Here is an 18569-nt window from a genome sequence, read left to right as displayed (position 1 = left end):
ATAAGACATATCTTCCATCAGATGTTAAATATATATACCATAACGAATAGTCAGTCAATGACAGTATTATTTCTACTATATAACCTTACCTTTAACCGTAGCTCTAAGGACCATGACAATATATATTTTCTGTCTAAATCATGGGTTTAAAATGTAACAAATATGATGTTAATCAAGACATAGAGCATCTTGATAATGTAAAGTATTTTTTTTAAATAAAATTATGACGTTCTTTCCCTATCCAGAGATAGTTGTATCTACGTTTGTTATTTTGATCTATGACACAAGTTGGACCTATTCTTTCAATATATATATCAAATATGAGCTGTGCCTGGTGTCTCTCTTGTTTAATATATATCTACCCCGCACATATCCCTATGTGTTGCTGCAAACAAAATCATTGGCATAATGTCATCCGTATCTGCAGTGTACGTCAAAATTGAATCAACCCAGTGTTTAAGTATAGCTGAAAAAAGTAAGTATGTTTTTGTATGATTTACAAAATTCACAATTGCTATATTATGTATATTGTCCACGTTTTCTCAAAAGTCAATCAAATTGTTACTTTTCAATAGGTTTAAATGTAACCAAGTAGAATAATAAAAAAAGCTGTATCACCATTTGTTGGAATTGGATTCAAAACCAAATTATAATATACTCTACGTAATATCTAAGGATAAATATATATCATTTTATAAAATAGCAAAATTAATAATGTAAAATAGAAAACATTACAACGATTGGAAATTTATAAGTATTGACGACTTAACACCATTTAATCATTAAAGACCAAACAGCCTATTGTTTATGCGCATCAACTAACGCAACTTGGTAGTGACATAAAAACTCTATGACGTTGTTTCTAGCAACAACAAAAAACCGTCAAATTATAACGTTCTATTTCGCGTTTTTCACGGATTCAAACAGGGTGTACGCTTTAAAAAAATTACGGTATTCAAGAAAATAGGAATTAAGCGTCACGCTGATATCTTGTTGAAATTTAGCACAAATGGCCACAAAAGATACTACATTATATTTAACCTTCATTCTAATAAAAATAATGATACATAAATTTTGATCTCGAGTTTTGGCATTTGCGCCGATCTGGGTTTTTTTTATTATTTCATTTGCGTAGATTTTGTCTTTCATTTGCGCCGATTGTGTACAGGTTAACTAGATAGGTGAACGTTATTTTCATGCCCAATTTATTGGCATTATGTTTTCTGGTCTGTGCGTCCGTTCATTCGTCCGTCCGTCCCGTTTCAGATTCAAGTTTTCGGTCAAGGTAGTCTTTGATGAAGTTGAAGTCTTATCAACTTAAAAAAAAAAAACTTAGTACACATGTACCTTATGATATGATTATTCTATTTTAATGTCAATTTTCAAAAGTTGAGTATTCAGAAAGTCAGGCCGATTAACAATTGTTCCTAGAAGCTTTGACATACTGGCAACATATGCATGTAACGGATGTTAATGATTCTTGTAAAATAATATCCGATCTTCCAATGAAGTTAATATTTATCTATACTACTTATTTGACAAAATCTAATAGTAAAAATAAAATTAAGACAAATCAACTCATCATAGATACCAGGACTAAATTTTGTATTTACGCCAGACGCGCGTTTCGTCTACAAAAGACTCACCAGTGACGTTCGAATCCAACAAAAATCAAAAGGCCAAATAAAATACGAAGTTGAAGAGCATTAAGGACCTAAATTCCTAAAAGTTTTGCCAAATACAGCTAAGGTAATCTATGCCTGAGGTAGAAATGCCTTAGTTTTTTAAAAAATTTAAAATTTTATAATCAGTTAATTTATAAATATAACTACAGTTGGGTGCAGACCAAGCATTACATGTAAACGGGCCTAAAAAGTGAACGCGGCGTTTACTCGCGTGCACTTCATGTAAACGTCACGTTAACTCTGCGTTAACTCCGAAATTTTAGTAGACATCAATAGTAAACGGGCGTTTACTTTCGCGTTTACCTCCGCGTTAACGCGAGAACCGCGCGTCTTCTAATCTTGTAAAGAGTAAACGGGCGTTTACTTTCGCGTTTACTTCGCGTTAACGCGAAAAAGGCGTGTCTTCTATCTTTTAAAAAAAGTAATCGCCCGTTTACTGTTTGTTGTAAACGCGCGTTAACGCAGATTGTCCTCGTATCCTGGATACACTGACCTAATATATTACATGATAAGGTACATTAAAATATCCATCTGTCCATTTTCGATCAACATATTGGCAATTGCATTTAATGAAATTAGACCTCTTTAATTAATTTATTGAAAATTAATCATTGCATATAAGAACAAAATGGAAATTCTTCCTGGAACTGTAAAACCTACAAGACTTTCAGTTTACATTCGTGAGAGGATATTAAGTTTTGGAATATTTAATTTTGGCATATTTATTTTTAAATATGCCGGTTTAACTGTGAGTCGATATTTGTACATGTAAATTTTGAACAGAAAAAATAGAAAATCCGCTGTTGAAAATTTTTGGAACTGACTATTTTTGCAATTAATAAATGTTTATATTTCTAATAAAAAGTGTTTTTTAATGTTAGGGTTCAAAACCCATATACGTAAAATATTAAGTCATTTTAACAACATAAATAAATGTACAAATGCACACGGCGATTATTTTATAATATACACAATTAGTTAACGCGAAAAGTAAACGCCTGTTTACTTTCAAGTGCGCATAAAAATACAATTGAGAAATCTGTAGTAAACGCCCGTTTACTTTACGTGCACGTAAAATTAAACTTGTGAAATCTGAAGTAAACGGACGTTTACTACTGACTAAACGGACACATAGTAAACGCGCGTTTACTCGAGTAGACATTAGAAATTTCCGTTTTGACCGCGTTAACGTAAATGAAGTAAACGGGCGTTTACTAGTAAACGCGCAATTTATAGTTAACTAACGAAAAATGTGCACGCCGCGTTAACTTGCGTTTACTTTATGTAATGCTTGGTCTGCACCCAACTGTATATCAATGATAACATGTCAGCACAAAAAGTGCTGACTACTGGCCTGGTGATACCCTCGTGGATATAAATCTTCACCAACAGTGGCAAAGGGTCATTGTCGTTTGTCATTTGTTTCATTTCAAATTGTCTGAAGGAGAAATGATAAACATTTCGCCTGATTTTATGAATCTTACAGCTAATTTCCTAATGTATATATATGAACACTTTGGTAAGCTTGCTAGTTTTGTTTGTATATTTTGTATACTTATATTTTGATAACGTCCAATTGAATTTAAATATCATATATACAGGTTGACATACCTATATATGAAGGTGTCAATCTTAATTACAAAACTCGAATAAAACTTAATACTAACAAAGCAAGGAAGCCAGCCAAAGTTTTACCCTACATGCATTAGGAAATTAGCTGTAAGGCAAAACATATTAATGAAATTAATTCTCAGCGAATGTGAATTATAATCAAAATTTTCTGTGTTAAAAACAAAATTGTTGTAAACTTAACTTATGACAAAAATAATTGCTCCAAGAATAATATCCAACATAACACCTCTCCCTTTCGTTTACCTACAACTATGACCGGAAGGATTGAAAACAAATTTCGATGTTCAATGCCGACAACAACCTATTCTTTGTTTCAATTTTCAAATTGAGCAATTTAGATTGATACTATTCTATCCTGTTTGAGAAATCTTTCTTTGTAGTTTTCAACGGGATTATTTCTAAATTAATTTTTGAATTATAAACTTTTTGTATTTATATTTACTAATCTGGCTTATTCGAAACACGTGAGGGTATAATAACGGGGATTGTATTCTATGATATATGTATAACGTTTTAGATCCAAAAACTTTAATTCATATATTATACCTATAATTTTAATTTCCTTAATCTTAAATATTCAGAAATAATGAATTCACAAACTAGATGGAATAATTTCTATACGTTCGTCTTAGTTGAGAGAAATAATGGTATAAATCCAACCATGCTTTTGTGTGTCCGTCTGTCAAAAATCGTGAATAAGTTCGTTACGGCAAACTTCTGAAATTGACTCGGAAAAAAACATATATCTAGTCTGATATAGTCAAATACTCTGCAAGTTAGCCAGTGCCATTTTTCATTTCTTTTTTTACTATCCATAATTTTTCTAATGAGGGACAGAGGACAAAAACAGACTTTCCTCACAAAAGCAGCGCTTAAGGTTAATTCAAACAATTTTCCATTCCGACGGATGGTGTTTCTCAAGGTAAATATTGTGCTGCAACAACATCATAATATCTGATACTGATAGATGCATTTAATCTCTTGTATTACCGGATAATAAAGTAGGTGAATATAGTTGTTATTCTTGGAAATTTAAATTTTGGTTTCAAACGTTTTATTTGCGATTTTGTTTTGAATAGTGCCCCAGCAAGGAAAGTTTGTACTATGACGTCAGATGTAATATTCTGAAAAAAAGACAACTCTTTTCTTCAAAACGAACACGAAAAAAACATGAAAATTATTCATAACTTTTTTGAAAGGTCGGTGACATACACTGTGTTTGCTTAATTTTGAAGAATACACATAGCACTATCCTTTTTGAAATTTTTATGAAGAAATCACTGGTAGATTTTTTTTAGTACTTGAAACATTTTTCATTTTTACATTTTATTTTTGGCGGGAATGAAGTAAATCATATTTTTATAAGATCAAAACAATATGAGTCTTAAACTCTTGAACCTGTATTTGATAGATACAAATCTACGTTTTAACGTGAAACAAGATTTATGCTTGTGGGTTTGATATAAAGGATTTTTTAAAGAGTTTAGATAACAAGTAAATATTTTGTTAATATTCCGGAAAACACGAGACTGAGGTTGCTATATTGACAAAACAAAGTCGGTGACCCCGAATTTTTTTCATCATATTTTGTTCCTCAAATCATAAAATACCTTCTCTCAAAATTTTAAGGAAAACTCATTGGTAGAAATGAATAGGCTGTTTAGTCTCGAAAGGAATAAGTGTTATGATTTAATTGTTTTTTGACAATATCTGTGTTGGTCTTAAACATTCTATTTTTAATTTTTTTTTTTCTAATTTAATGCATGTAGCAAATATGACATTGCAAATGCAAATTTTTAGCACAGGTTTGTTCATGGGTACATTAAACAATAATTGGAAACAGAAAAGTAAAATCATATATTGTAGTAGTGCATTGCAAACAAATATTATTCTTTAAAAAAACTCCCTTATAGAAATGTTTTGTCTCTTTTTTCTTCCCCGTATTTTTTTTACATATTCGAATGTTAGATCTCAGACATATCTGTCTTTACATTAGGAAAGTGTCTGTTAGCTTCACCACAAGCAAATACAATATGTTTCGGTCGTTTTAACTCTTCTTGTGACGCTTACTATGGATATAAATAAGATCGAATGTTTTGCTTTCTAAACGCACGAGATTCATAAAAGAGGGACGAAAGATACCAAAGGGACAGTCAAACTCATAAATCTAAAACAAACTGATAACGCCATGGCTAAAAATGAAAAAGAAAAAAAGAAAAACAATAGTACACACGACACAACATAGAAAACTAAAGAATAAACAACACGAACCCCACCAAAAACTAGGGGTGATCTCAGGTGCTCCGGAAGGGTAAGCAGATCCTGCTCCACATGAGGCACCCGTCGTGTTGCTTATGTGATTACAAATCCGGTAAATAGTCTAATTCGGTAGGTCATATTCATGAAAGGGAAGGGGATTGTAGTTACGACGTAAGGAACATATCCGATATCATTTGTGAAACGGTTATTCCATAACGGTCAACCAACTCGTGATGGCGTCCGTAAAATTTACGAAGGGATGATTTCAACTTCACCATTTGGAACTCTTGGTTTAATAGCTTCCTTGTAAGCAGCAAACCTCTATCAAGAAAATCATGATAGGAAATGCAAGCACGGGAATATCGTATCAATTGGGAGATATATACCCCGTATGCAGGTGCTGCTGGAATGTTGCTACTTAGAGATGGAAAGTCCCTCACAATTGGAAAGCTGAAATCGTCTCTTTTGTCGTAAAGGTTTGTTTTCAACAGACCCTCATTGTCAATTTCTAGATGCAAGTCAAGATATGAAGCCGACTTAACTGTATATGTAGTATCCTTTATCTCTAGTTCGATTGGATAGATGCGTTCCACATAGTCACCAAATTTTGAATTGTTTAGTGAAAGAACACCATCTTTATAGCGGAAAGTAGAGTTAAAGGATATTGCTAACTTCTTATCTTTCTTCCTAAGAAGTTCCTGCATGAAGTCAGCCTCATAATAATAAAGAAACAAGTTGGCGAGTAGAGGGGAACAGTTTGTTCCCATTGGAATGCCGACAGTCTGTTGAAAAGCACGTCCTCCGAACGTAACACATATGTTGTCAATCAAGAAATCAAGCATCTTGATAATATCAGTTTCAGAGAATTTTTTGTTTGAATCAGAGTGATTTTTTACAAAGTAGGATTTATCCCTCAATAAGACAAGATACTTGTATCTACGTTGGCCATTCTTTTTTATGAATCAAACTAATATCAACTCTTTCAATTTGTCTTTTAGTTTGGAATGTGGAATACTTGTGTACAGAGTAGAAAAGTCAAATGTTTTAATACTGTTACAAGATGAAAGAGAGTTAGATTGTATGTACTCTAAAAGTTCTTTTGAATTTTTAAGTATCCACATCTGATTAACGCCACCTCTAGAATAGGCAGTTTCACAATAACTTTGAAGCCCGTCTTTGATTGCTGATAAAATAGATGTTAATAATTTAGAAAGAGGTTTCGTGGAGCACTTGGAAGACCCAGCAATATACCGTTGTTTGTAAGGACACTTATGTAGTTTAGGTATCCAATACAGTGATGGAAGATCCAGTTCTTCATCTTTGGTTGAAATTCCAAAGGAACATAGAACAGACCTATGATTATCCAGGATTTCCTCTTTGGTAAGTGTCGTGAGGGTATATGTTGAGTTTCCAAGTGAATTGTCAATACCTAATTCGTTTATCAAGCAGTTGATGTAGTGACTTTTACACACAAAAACGATGTTATTTGGGGCTTTATCTGCGGGGACAACAATATATTTGTCATGGAGGTCGGATAGGTGTTTTGCAACATTTGGGTCTTTAAAAATTGACGTAGCATGGGCATTGATGAACCCATTCAGTTTCTTAATTCTGATTTGTATCAACGACCTCACTGCCTTAATCCATTCGGAAAGAGTGTCTACGTCTTCCTTCTCGCGCTTAGCCCATTGCCTGGCATAATTCTCGACTGAATCCATCAAAATTTTAAAGTTGTATTTCCAATTGATGGATTTAGGCTCACGATATTTGGGACCTTTCGATAACACATTTCGTAGTAGAGAAGTGTTATTAACAATGTTAAGGTCACCGGTAATAACGTGTCCAGCAGGATTATATGTGAATTTGGAACTAGCACAAGTGCAATCAGGAGGTTTAGACTTGAAGTCGTCATTATCGAGATCCTGCAAAACGCGTTTGTATGTAATTGAAAATTTTAGTTGCAATAGGTTTGGTATAGGTATAAGAAATTATTGGTACAGACTGGTCTTTGAAATAAGGAGGTATTTTCGATTGCACTAATTTATGATGAAGGATATTGCTTAGGTTGACGCCATCAAGACCTTTGTTGGCAAAGGAAAGATTAAGAAAAAATCTTTTCTCTTTTTCATCTTTTCCAATGCGAACTGGCTTAAAAAGTCTGTGACTTGCAATATCCGAAATTATAGCTTCCAGTTTGTATTGGTTTGAATGAGGGTTTGTAACAGTGGATTCCAAACATAAATTGAACAGAGAATGAAGTTTTGAAAGGGGTAATGAATAAAGTTTCGTGCGAATGTGATGAATACCTAACGGCTTTTGTATGAATGATAGCAAGTCATTAATAGAGACATCATGCAGAGAAGGTGATGTATAATGACGATGACCATGACTGCGTCTACGTCGAGGAGTCGAGTTGAAAATATTCATCACATTCACCGAGTTACACGCAGGACTAGATATAATACCTATACCATCAATTTTGTCATTGCAGCCATAAGGTGTTGCAGTTCCCAATTGTCTAATCCAGTAGTCTTCTTTTTGTTTACGGAGAGTCGTTGAAAGATTAGGATTGTTAGAGCTATGGTATATCTTTTCGATAATGCGAACTGTCATAGAAACGATGGAATGATCGGGCTGATTGAAATGCTGGTATAGAATGTCGTTAGCATTAAGGTTAATGTCTGATCTATGACCGCACATACGTTTGTTAAGCCTTCCTTTCGTTTCACCGACGTATACCAATCCGCAAAGGATGCATTCTAATCCGTAGACGACATTTATCGATTTACAATTCAGATCATCGTAACTTCTGGTAAAATATGACTTCTTGGTCAAAGTGCTAGTGAATTCAGCATTTGTAATTAAAATAGCACAAGTTTTGCAGCCTTTGGTCTCACATTTTGAAATGCGACAGTGTTGTACTGTGTCATCAAACACCAAAATGGCTATTTCTGTTTATGGTAAGATAATGTGTTTAAAATATTAAATGTATTTGAAAGACCAAACAGATTATTCAGTTCTATCAGTGATTTTTTATCAAAATTTGGTGTGAAGGTATTTTATTATTTGAGGAAGATATATGATGAAATCATTGAGGGTCACCGACTTTTTTTCACTATAGCAACGCTAGTTGCGTGATTTTTCGAATATCAAAATTATATTTGACAGTTATCTAAACTTAAATAAAAAACATGACAAACCATGACATCAAACTTACAAGCATAATTCTTGTTTCACGTTATTACTAAATTATATCATAGGTACAAGGACATCATTCGACAGGGTGAGTATTTACAAGAATGAATGACTAAATGTGAGTGCAATACTACCTCGCCATTTTCTCTCGATTTCGTTATATGTAAAACAAAATATTAAATGTCCTTTCTGTTCATTTCTTATTATCTTCCATGCTCCATTCAATACATTGCTTTTTGTCTTTGTTACAGGGTGTGTCAACAGTACAAGAAGGGGGAGATGACGAAGAAGAGGAGATAGAAGTCCTGGAAGACGATGATGACGGGGCTTCAATAGAGTTCTCACAGAGACAGTGCGGATATCCAGACAATGGCTTTTGGGAACGGCAAGGCACCTTGTTTTTTCACGAAGGTTCAGGCTAGCAACAGCAAGGTTGCCAAGTCGACGCTAGATCCCGCACTGTCAGAGGACCTCAGGAAAACAGCACCTGAAACGGCTAACATGCACAAAGAGGTAGTATACATTTTACAGATGCAAGACTTCCTGGCTGCTTTGACACAACAGAGGGATCATGCAGCCATATGGGGTGAGTCCCTCTCAATCAGTGCTCGTAGACTTCCGTTCAATCTCTTTCAGCGATTCCAAATGGACTCGTTAGCACTCTCATGAACCACTATTTAGGAATGGCAGAAAGGGGAGGGGACCCCAAGCAGATCCAGTCACAGTGTTTCATTCATCAGATGCAGATGGCACAACCTCAGCATCAGTATAAACAGCAGTACCCACAGCACGACATTAGCTGGCCGTTCTACACAAATATGGCCCCAGGCCCTATACTGCTGCAGTCGTCCATAGTGAGCTTTATTTTTTATTCAATTACTTCAATAATTTAAATATTATTTTAAGTTAAATGCCTCAAATTTATAAGTCTGAGGTTTAACGTAATTATGTATATGTTTTAAATTTAGACTTGTTTATTTATATATATATTTGTTATATAAATGTCCCCGACAACATTTGGACCATAAGTATGTGATCTTGATAATTTTTGGTATACTTATTTGGTTGGACCACGCGCCTGTATGGTCTGGATGTTTTTGTATGAATTTTATTACATACTAATTCATAATAAATTGTGTTGCAGATGAGTCAGGGCACCCCGTGTTTCACGTCCACCTTGCAATAAGAATCACACATTCCCATTGTGTTCGAGCATACGATACCGTGAGACCAGGCAGCTCAACACCAACATAACAGTACGTCATCAACATTATCCAGTCTTGGCGCACACCCAAGCAGCGTGACCTCATCATGAGATTCCTCGCTCAACATCAGCTCCTTTATTAACATCATGGTAGACTCTCCATTCTCACAGGATAGGCCGATGCATAGACAGGGTGATATTGAATAAAAGACAGTGTTTCATAGCATATCAGTATTAATACATAGTCAGGCAATACTTTCCTCTTCGGCGGAACTGGGAGTGTGAGCTATAATATATTTGAATATGTTTCTATGTGTGAATAAGATTTAAATCTACAGATGGGTGCAGTCCTAACCTGTACAGCAAGTTAACTTGATAACCAGTCATTTGGACTGGTCAAAGTTAACCTGTGACCGGATTTAGGACTGCTCTGACCAGACCTAGGACCAAAATCTAGTTCACTCAAAAAGCGGACTTGGTCCTAGGACTGTTTTTATGTCTGCCAAAAAGTTAACTTCGAAACAGGTCCGCTATTGATATAAAATAACTTCGAACCACTCCTGCCGTAAAGTTAACATAAGTTAACTTCGAAACCAGTCCTGTCGTAAAGTTAACATAAGTTAACTTCGAAACCAGTCTAGCCACAAAGTTAGCATAAGTTAACTTTTGCTTTGACAAATCCGATCGCAACCAGACCTGTCCTTAAATTAACTTTTGACTGGTCTGCTCAACACTAAGTTAACTTGTAACCAGGACCGCTCTACATCGATTTTTTTAAAATATTTTTTAATATCTGTGTTTCGTAGTATAAACAAAGTAAAATTAATACTTCCGTTATATAAACAGGATTTAATATAAATATTTGAAAATAAAGTACGCATTTAAACGTTGCTTGTAACACAAATTTATCTGTGATCTGCAAATCTATATATTAAAAACGATCTTGATAACAATGATAACGGGCACTGAATATATGTTCTAATACCTATCAAATTTATTTATATCTATATCTATGAAAGGACGTATTTTAGATGTTAGTTATACGTCCTTGTTAGTTATATGTCCTTGATCTATGTAGCCGCTATCAGCAATATTTTAATTTCAGGATAGAATTTACTATACAAAATTAAAGCATAACTTTAACACATGACTACAAATTTGTGTTCGCATAAATTTAGGGTGCCAGCATATCCTCCTTGTATTCAAAATATTGATACGTAACAACATTTCAGTAGTTTTGATACCTCATGCTGACTTGTACAACAAAATTGTTTGACCGCATTGACCAGAACTGACCATATATGCACTTTAATTTGTAAATGTATATACCCTCATAGTAAATCAGTCATATTTGTTATGTCAGGATTCAATGTATAATACAATGGACAGCAATACATAACAACAATTTTTTGTTCGTATAAATTTAGGGTGCAAGCATGTCCTACTTTTATTCAAAATTTTGATATGTAACCAAATTTTAGTAGTTTTGATACCTCTTGCTGACTTGTGCAACAAAATTATTTGACCGCGTTTACCAAAACTGACCATTTGTGCAATTTCATTTGTAAATCTATATACCCGCATAGTAAATCAGCAATCTTTTTTTCAAATTTTTGTTTCGTATAAATTAAGGGTGCCAGCATGTCCTCCTTTTATTAAAAAATGTTGATACGTAACAAAATGTCAGTAGTTTTGATACCTCATGCTGACTTGTACAACACAATTATTTGACTAAATGTACATCAACTAAAACTGACCATATGTGAACTTTAATTTGTAAATCTATTTACCAGTATAGTAAATCAGCCATATTTTTTATGTTAGAATTCAATGTATAATACAATGGACAGCAATATTGCTATACAATAACAACAAATTTTTGTTCGCATAAATTAAAGGTGCCATCATGTCCTTTTATTCAAAATATTAATACGTAACAAAATTTCAGTAGTTTTGATACCTCATGCTGACTTGTACAACAAAATTATTTGACCGTGTCCACCAAAACTGACCATATATGCACCTTAATTTGTAAATCTATATACCACCATAGTAAATCAGTCATATCTTTTATGTCAGGATTCAATATATAATACAGTAGACAGCAATATTGCAATTCAATAATAACAAATTTTTGTTTGCATAAATTTAGGGTGCCAGCATGTCCTCCTTTTATTCAAAATATTGACACGTAACAAAATTTCAGTAGTTTTGATACCCCATGCTGACTTGTACAACAACATTATTTGACTGTCTTCACCAATACTGACCATATGTGCACCTTAATTCGTAAATCTATATACCAGTATTGTAAATCAGCCATATTTGTTATGCTAGGATTCAATGTATAATACAATGGACAGCAATATTGCAATACGATAACAAAAAAAAAATTGTTTGCATAAATTAATGGTGCCAGCATGTTCTCCTTTTATTCAAAATATTGATACGTAACAAAGTTTCAGTAGTTTTGATACCTCATGCTGACTTGAACAACAAAATTATTTGACTGTGTCCACCAAAACTGACCATATATGCACCTTAATTTGTAAATCTATATACCAGCATAGTAAATCAGCCATATCTTTTATGTGAGGATTCAATTTATAATCAATAGACAGCAATATTGCAATACAATAACAACACATTTTTGTTTGCATAAATTTAGGGTGCCATTATATCCTCATTTTATTCAAAATATTGATACCTAACAAAATTTCAGTAGTTTAATATCTCATGCTGACTTATACAACAAAATTATTTGACCGCGTCCACCAAAACTGACCACACGTGAACTTTAATTTGTAAATATATTTACCTGCATAGTAAATCAGCCATATGTTTTTATGTCAGGACTCAATGTATAATACAATGGACAGCAATAATGCAAAACAATAACAACAAATTTTTGTTCGCATAAATTGAGGGTGCCAGCATCTCCTCCTTTTATTCAAAATATTGATATAGGTAACAAAATTTCCGTAGTTTTGATATCTCATGCTGACTTGGACAATAAAATTATTTTACTGCATCAACTAAAACTGACCATGTGCACTTTACTTTGTAAATCTATATACCATGTATACCCACATAGTAAATCAGCCATATTTTTATGTCAGAATTCAATGTATAATACAATGGACAGCAATATTGCAATACAATAACAACAATTTTTTGTTCGCATAAATTTGGGGTGCCAGAATGTCCTCCTTTTATTCAAAATATTGATACGTAACTTCTTCCGCATCGGAAGAAGTTACGTATCAATATTTTGAATAAAAGGAGGACATTCTGGCACCCCAAATTTATGCGAACGAAAAATTGTTGTTATAACCTTTGTTGGATAACCTTTCTATCCGCATTATAATAAAAAAAAAAAGAAAAACTCTCATTTCCTTTATGATAGCTCTATGTGATGTATAGCCATTGATTTATGTATTTTATAAGAATATATAGAATAAAAAACAGGAATTTTGTTGATATGTATAATATCTTAGACTAGTAGAGTCTAAACGAGTAAAGAAATTTGCTGTCTGGGGAAAAACAATTCGAATGTTGTTGACATATTTTAATTAAAGCTGAAGTCTGATATGACAACTCTTAAACACAATAATCTGTCATAAGCAGACCTGTCCTCAGGTCTGGCCAATAGCAGACTTGTCAACAGGTCTGGTCAGAAGCAGACCTGTCCACAGGTCTGGTCTGGGGCAGACCTGTCCTCAGGACTGGTCAAAAGCAGACTTGTCCGCAGGTCTGGTCTGGAGCAGACCAGTCCTAAGCAGACTTGTCATCAGGTCTGGTCTTGAGCAGACCTGTCGATTGGTCTGCAGCGGTCCTAAAAAAGCAGACCGTAGGTCTGGTCTACCAACGACGAAGTTAACTTGCTTGCTTAAAAACTATTAAGTTAACTTAGAAAGCAGTCAACACGTCTGCTCTAATTTAACTTTTGTCAAGGTTAGGACCGCACCCCTCTGTAGTATGAGTTCCCTGTTTTTAGTAATTAATAATAATACATGTAATTGTTTCTTATAAAAAAAGTTTCATTAAATTGTGAACATTTTTTTTTTAAACATCATGTATGTTACATCAACAGGCCTCCAAAGAGCCTAAATATAACTCGCCTGGTGTCTTGGTAGGCTTTTTTACTGCTATTTTCACAGAAATCGCATTGATACAATGCATATCAAATTTATCTGCTACAGTTTTACGAATAATTGCCAACTTGTAGAACTTGAACAGCGGGTGTTTTGTACATTTCAGAATCTGCTCACACGTCTGGAACTCCTGAGGTTCGTTTTTATGATTTTTGTCTTTGTTTTCAGTATTGAGTGTCTATTGTTTTTGTTGTTGACTCTTTGTTGTTTCTGGGTTTGTCTTTAGTTTTTTGTTGTCCTTCTGTTTGACTTGCGATTCGGTTGTCTATTCTTGCATTTAAAACCGTTATATTAAACGGTCCCTTTTTGTAACAGGTGTTGTAGGCACCACAGTGTAAATGAATCATTAGCAATCGGCATTGTTGATCATTATTCTTCATATCAAAGACATAAAACTCTTTCTAAAGATATCAAAATATTTAATGTATTGCAAACATGTAAGTTTTCGAATACAATCAAATACGGTAATAAGTTCAAAGTTGACAAGTACAGTTAACATTTCATAGTTCAGATTATAGTAGTCTGCCATGGAAGTCTTACTTGCTAACTGTTATAAACGTTTTTCAAATAAACACGAATCTGTTTCCCTTCTTTTGTCACGTGAGGCCCGATCACCATGTTACTTTCATGCATCAAAACGCCATGCATCCGAAATGATATTTACATACCCATAATCTTGTTCAAGATCAAGCGAGTGGAGACCGGGATAACTATCACGTGTAAGGTTATGCAACACTATGCATCCACATGTGACCTTCTGTGCACTTCTTGGTAACAACTGAATGGTGGTGAGTAGAAAACGACAACGGTGAACCAGGATTCCAAATGCGTTTTCCACGACTCGGCGGGCCCTTAAGGTTCTGTACTTATATAAACGGTTGGTCATGGTCAAGCACCCTTCTCCCGTACTGCTTCATCATCCAGGGCCGAAATGGAAACGCGTCGTCCCCAACGAGAAAGTATGGGATATTGTGGTCATCACCAGGAAGAAATTCAGGCTCGAAAAAGCCAATTCGTTTTTCTTTAAGGTCACCTCTTAGTGGGCAGTTGTTGAAAATGCCGACATCCGATGCAGATCCCTCTACGCCAACGTCTGCCCACAGAAATTTGTAGTAACCGTCGGTCACTCTAACCAGGACTATACAAAAGAAGCCCGTGCAGTGTTTGGTTCTGGTGTTCTTTGATACCTTGATAGCCACGTGCACATATTTGCCATCGATGGCCCCACAGCAATGGTGATAATTCCAAAGCGCTCAGAATATGTCAACTACTTGGCGCCATACATCTGGTTTGCTTTGGGTCTGCATCGTTTTGCTAAGATATTCATCAACGATGGCCTGCACAACCTCTGGAACGACCCCTGCGATGTTGTTGTGGGGGGCACGGAGAAGTATTCTAGGCTGCGGTAACTGTTTCCTGTGGCCATATAGCGCAGGGTCATGGCCAGCTTCAGTTCAGGCTCAAGAGGGTTGTGGCAGCCTCGCAATCGACCATTACTGATGCGAGGGGCGACTATCAGCAAAAGCTCTTGAAACATGCCAGAATCCATCCGCATGGATCCAACGAAATCACTGGCAGATTCCCGCTCAAACTCTTGCATCAGTGTACTATACTGCCCAAACATCAGACGCAATTCGATCCATGGCCTAACACACATACTGTAAACCAACCAACTTTCGCGAGCGATTTATTTTCCCGACTTTCGCGAGTGAATAAATAACGCGAAAATTAATCGCCGCGAATATGTAAAAAAAGAATCTTTTATGTTTTAACTACATCAAGTACGTTTAAAAATCGCGATATTAAATCGTCGCGTAGTGGACTAGAATTAGCTAAACGCAAAATAACATATCTGCAAAAATAAGTTGGTTTACAGTACTTCTCACGGGCTCGAATCATCGCTTACAGGACAATAGTTTGCTCTTGTTGGAGTCCGGCAAGGCGCCTGTTCAGCAGGGCCAAGTGTTATCGTTCTGGAATAGTCATTCTCTTTAAATGGCAGACGATGTGTTTTTCCAAACATTCATTCCTGCCGAATTAAATGTATTCTTCTAATTAAAACAAAAATATGTTGCACGACGAACAAACCACTGTCGTACGACAGGCAATCAATGTTGTGTGCGCATCATGCGAAATCTGGTATTCGTGAGACAATCGTGCCTCTGTATCACGAGTGTCTATCATTTATAACCAGAATGTTGCTTTGTATCCAGTTGTTAAAAAGTTAACATTTATTGTTGATGTTAATATATGTATTGCCCCATATTATTTGTTTCCTTATTTCCCAAAACATTTTTTTTCCTTTTCTTCTTTTCAAGTCTTTATTAACTGCAGATAAAACTCTGGGATTTGTTTTATAATATTTGTTTTCAATAATATTTATAATTTGGTTATATTCATCTTGAATATTAAAAAATTATCTCCTAACTTATTCAAAAAATATTTTGGAATTATTTTCCAATGTTGATCATCATTTTCTTCAGACAATAATTGTTTTATCCATTTTAGTTGAATCAATGAAAAATAAGTATCTAGTATACAAATCATTTTTTAATCCCCCTTCCGTAAAGTTTTGCGACAAAGTATCTCTTTTAATCATATCTCTTTTCCCATTCCATATATAGTTATATATCATAGTTTTAATGTTTTGTATAAAATCTTTTGGTAATATTATATTGCTTGCTATATATGTTATATTTGGCAGTATTAGAAACTTGACTACAGTTATTCTTCCTAGCATGCTTAGCTTTCTTTTTGACCACATGTTTATATTTTTTTCAATTTTATTAGCTTGTTTTTGACAATTAAGTTTTTCACAGTTTTCTTCATTATAGCCAAAATAAATGCCCAAACTAATTATAGGTTCTTTCGTCAAATTGATTTTTTCGAAATTATCTTTAGTATGTTTAAGTCTGCCTAGCCAAAAGCCTTCAATGTAGTTCTATTTAATTTTGATCCTGATAATGAGCCAAATGTTTCTATTAAGTTCATGACTAAAGATATTTCGTTTTTTGGATTTTAAAAATAAGGTTGTGTCGCCAGCCAATTGACATATTATTTTATTACAGTCTTTTCCATTTAATTTAATTTGTAACCCTTTGATATTTTTCTAAGATCTAATTATGCATGCTTGTATCTTCACCGCTAGTATAAAAATCAAAGCGGACAACATACATCCTTGTCGAATTCCATGACTGATCTGAAAGGGGTTTGATATCCACCCAATATTTACAATCCACCCTGATATACCAGTGCATACAATCTTTTTTAAATTCAATTTTGTTTAATGTTTGTATCATGAAAAACCATTCATATGAATCAAAAGCTTTTGAAAAATCTAGAAATAAAATTGCTCCATCTACATTGAAGTTTTCAGCATAGTCAATGACATATTGTATTTGTCTTATATTAAAACCAATGTATCTATTTTTTACATAGCCCTTTTGGTCGGCATTGATAATATTGGATAGAACTTTTTTTAGTATTTGTGCAAGTGTATAAGCAAGAATTTTAACATCTACATTTAATAAAGTTATTGGCCTATAGTTATCCAGAGACTTTAGATCATTCTTTTTAAGGATCAATGAACTTGCCCATTTTTTTTTGCAAATTTGTCAAACTGTTCTTGTTATATGACTCATTAGATACTTTGGTTAGTATCTGTTGAATTTGGGGACAAAATTTTCTATAGAATTCTACATTAAGTCCATCTAAACCTGGTACTTTATTTAGTTTCATTTTAAACACTGCTTCTGTAATTTCTTATGATGTCACTAGCCCTTCTAAACTATAACTATCTTTATCTGAGAGTGTTTTTTTTTTCTTTTTTAGTATTTTGAATATACTTTTTAGTAGGTAATTTATCTGGATTTGATGATTTATATAGTTTTTCATAATATTTTACTTCCTCCTTTAAAATTTCTATTTGGTCTGTTATAATATTGCCTTTATTGTCATACAGTTCTATTATTGTTTTATCTATTTGTCTTGATTTGTCTAAATTCAAGAAAAAAAAACAGTATTTTTTTCACTTTCTTCTATCCATTTCGCTCTTGACCCTTATTTTAGCTCCTTTAGATTTTTCAAGGTATATTGGATCTAAATGGTAGGATATATTATTTATTTGCGCAAGTAGTTCAGAATTATTAGTACTTTCACTTTGGTCTAATTTAGTATTTAGCTTATTAAGGTCGCTTTTATAAGTTTGAATTTTATCTCTTGCTTTTCGTTTGCAAAAATCTAGACTGCTGTTCCGAACTTCAGATTTAAAGTTATCCCACAGTATACCTACATGTAAATTTTCTGTCGTTTTGCCTTGTTTTTGTAATATTTTTTTTTTAAATTACAACAGTAGTCGATAACAACACTATTATGAAGTATTTGCAAGGATCATATCGGTACGCATTTATAAATTGTCTGTCCGTTGAAACGCCGACAAAC

The 18569-nt window shown here is 34.0% G+C and overlaps 1 protein-coding gene across 1 annotated transcript in view; it reads right to left on the bottom strand.

The window, feature by feature from the left end:
• The window catches only part of LOC143052880 (uncharacterized), a 38950-nt gene that overhangs the window by 6027 nt on the left and 14354 nt on the right, over positions 1-18569 (bottom strand). The window contains exon 5 of the mRNA XM_076226027.1: positions 363-466. Within this exon, the coding sequence (XP_076082142.1) occupies positions 363-466 (104 nt within the window). The remainder of the gene's footprint in view (positions 1-362; positions 467-18569) is intronic.

The sequence above is a fragment of the Mytilus galloprovincialis genome, chromosome 11 (assembly GCF_965363235.1).
Source record: "Mytilus galloprovincialis chromosome 11, xbMytGall1.hap1.1, whole genome shotgun sequence".
In the NCBI taxonomy this organism is placed as follows: domain Eukaryota; kingdom Metazoa; phylum Mollusca; class Bivalvia; order Mytilida; family Mytilidae; genus Mytilus; species Mytilus galloprovincialis.
Note: the sequence above shows the minus strand (reverse complement) of the source record. Positions and strands in the feature narration are given on the sequence as shown.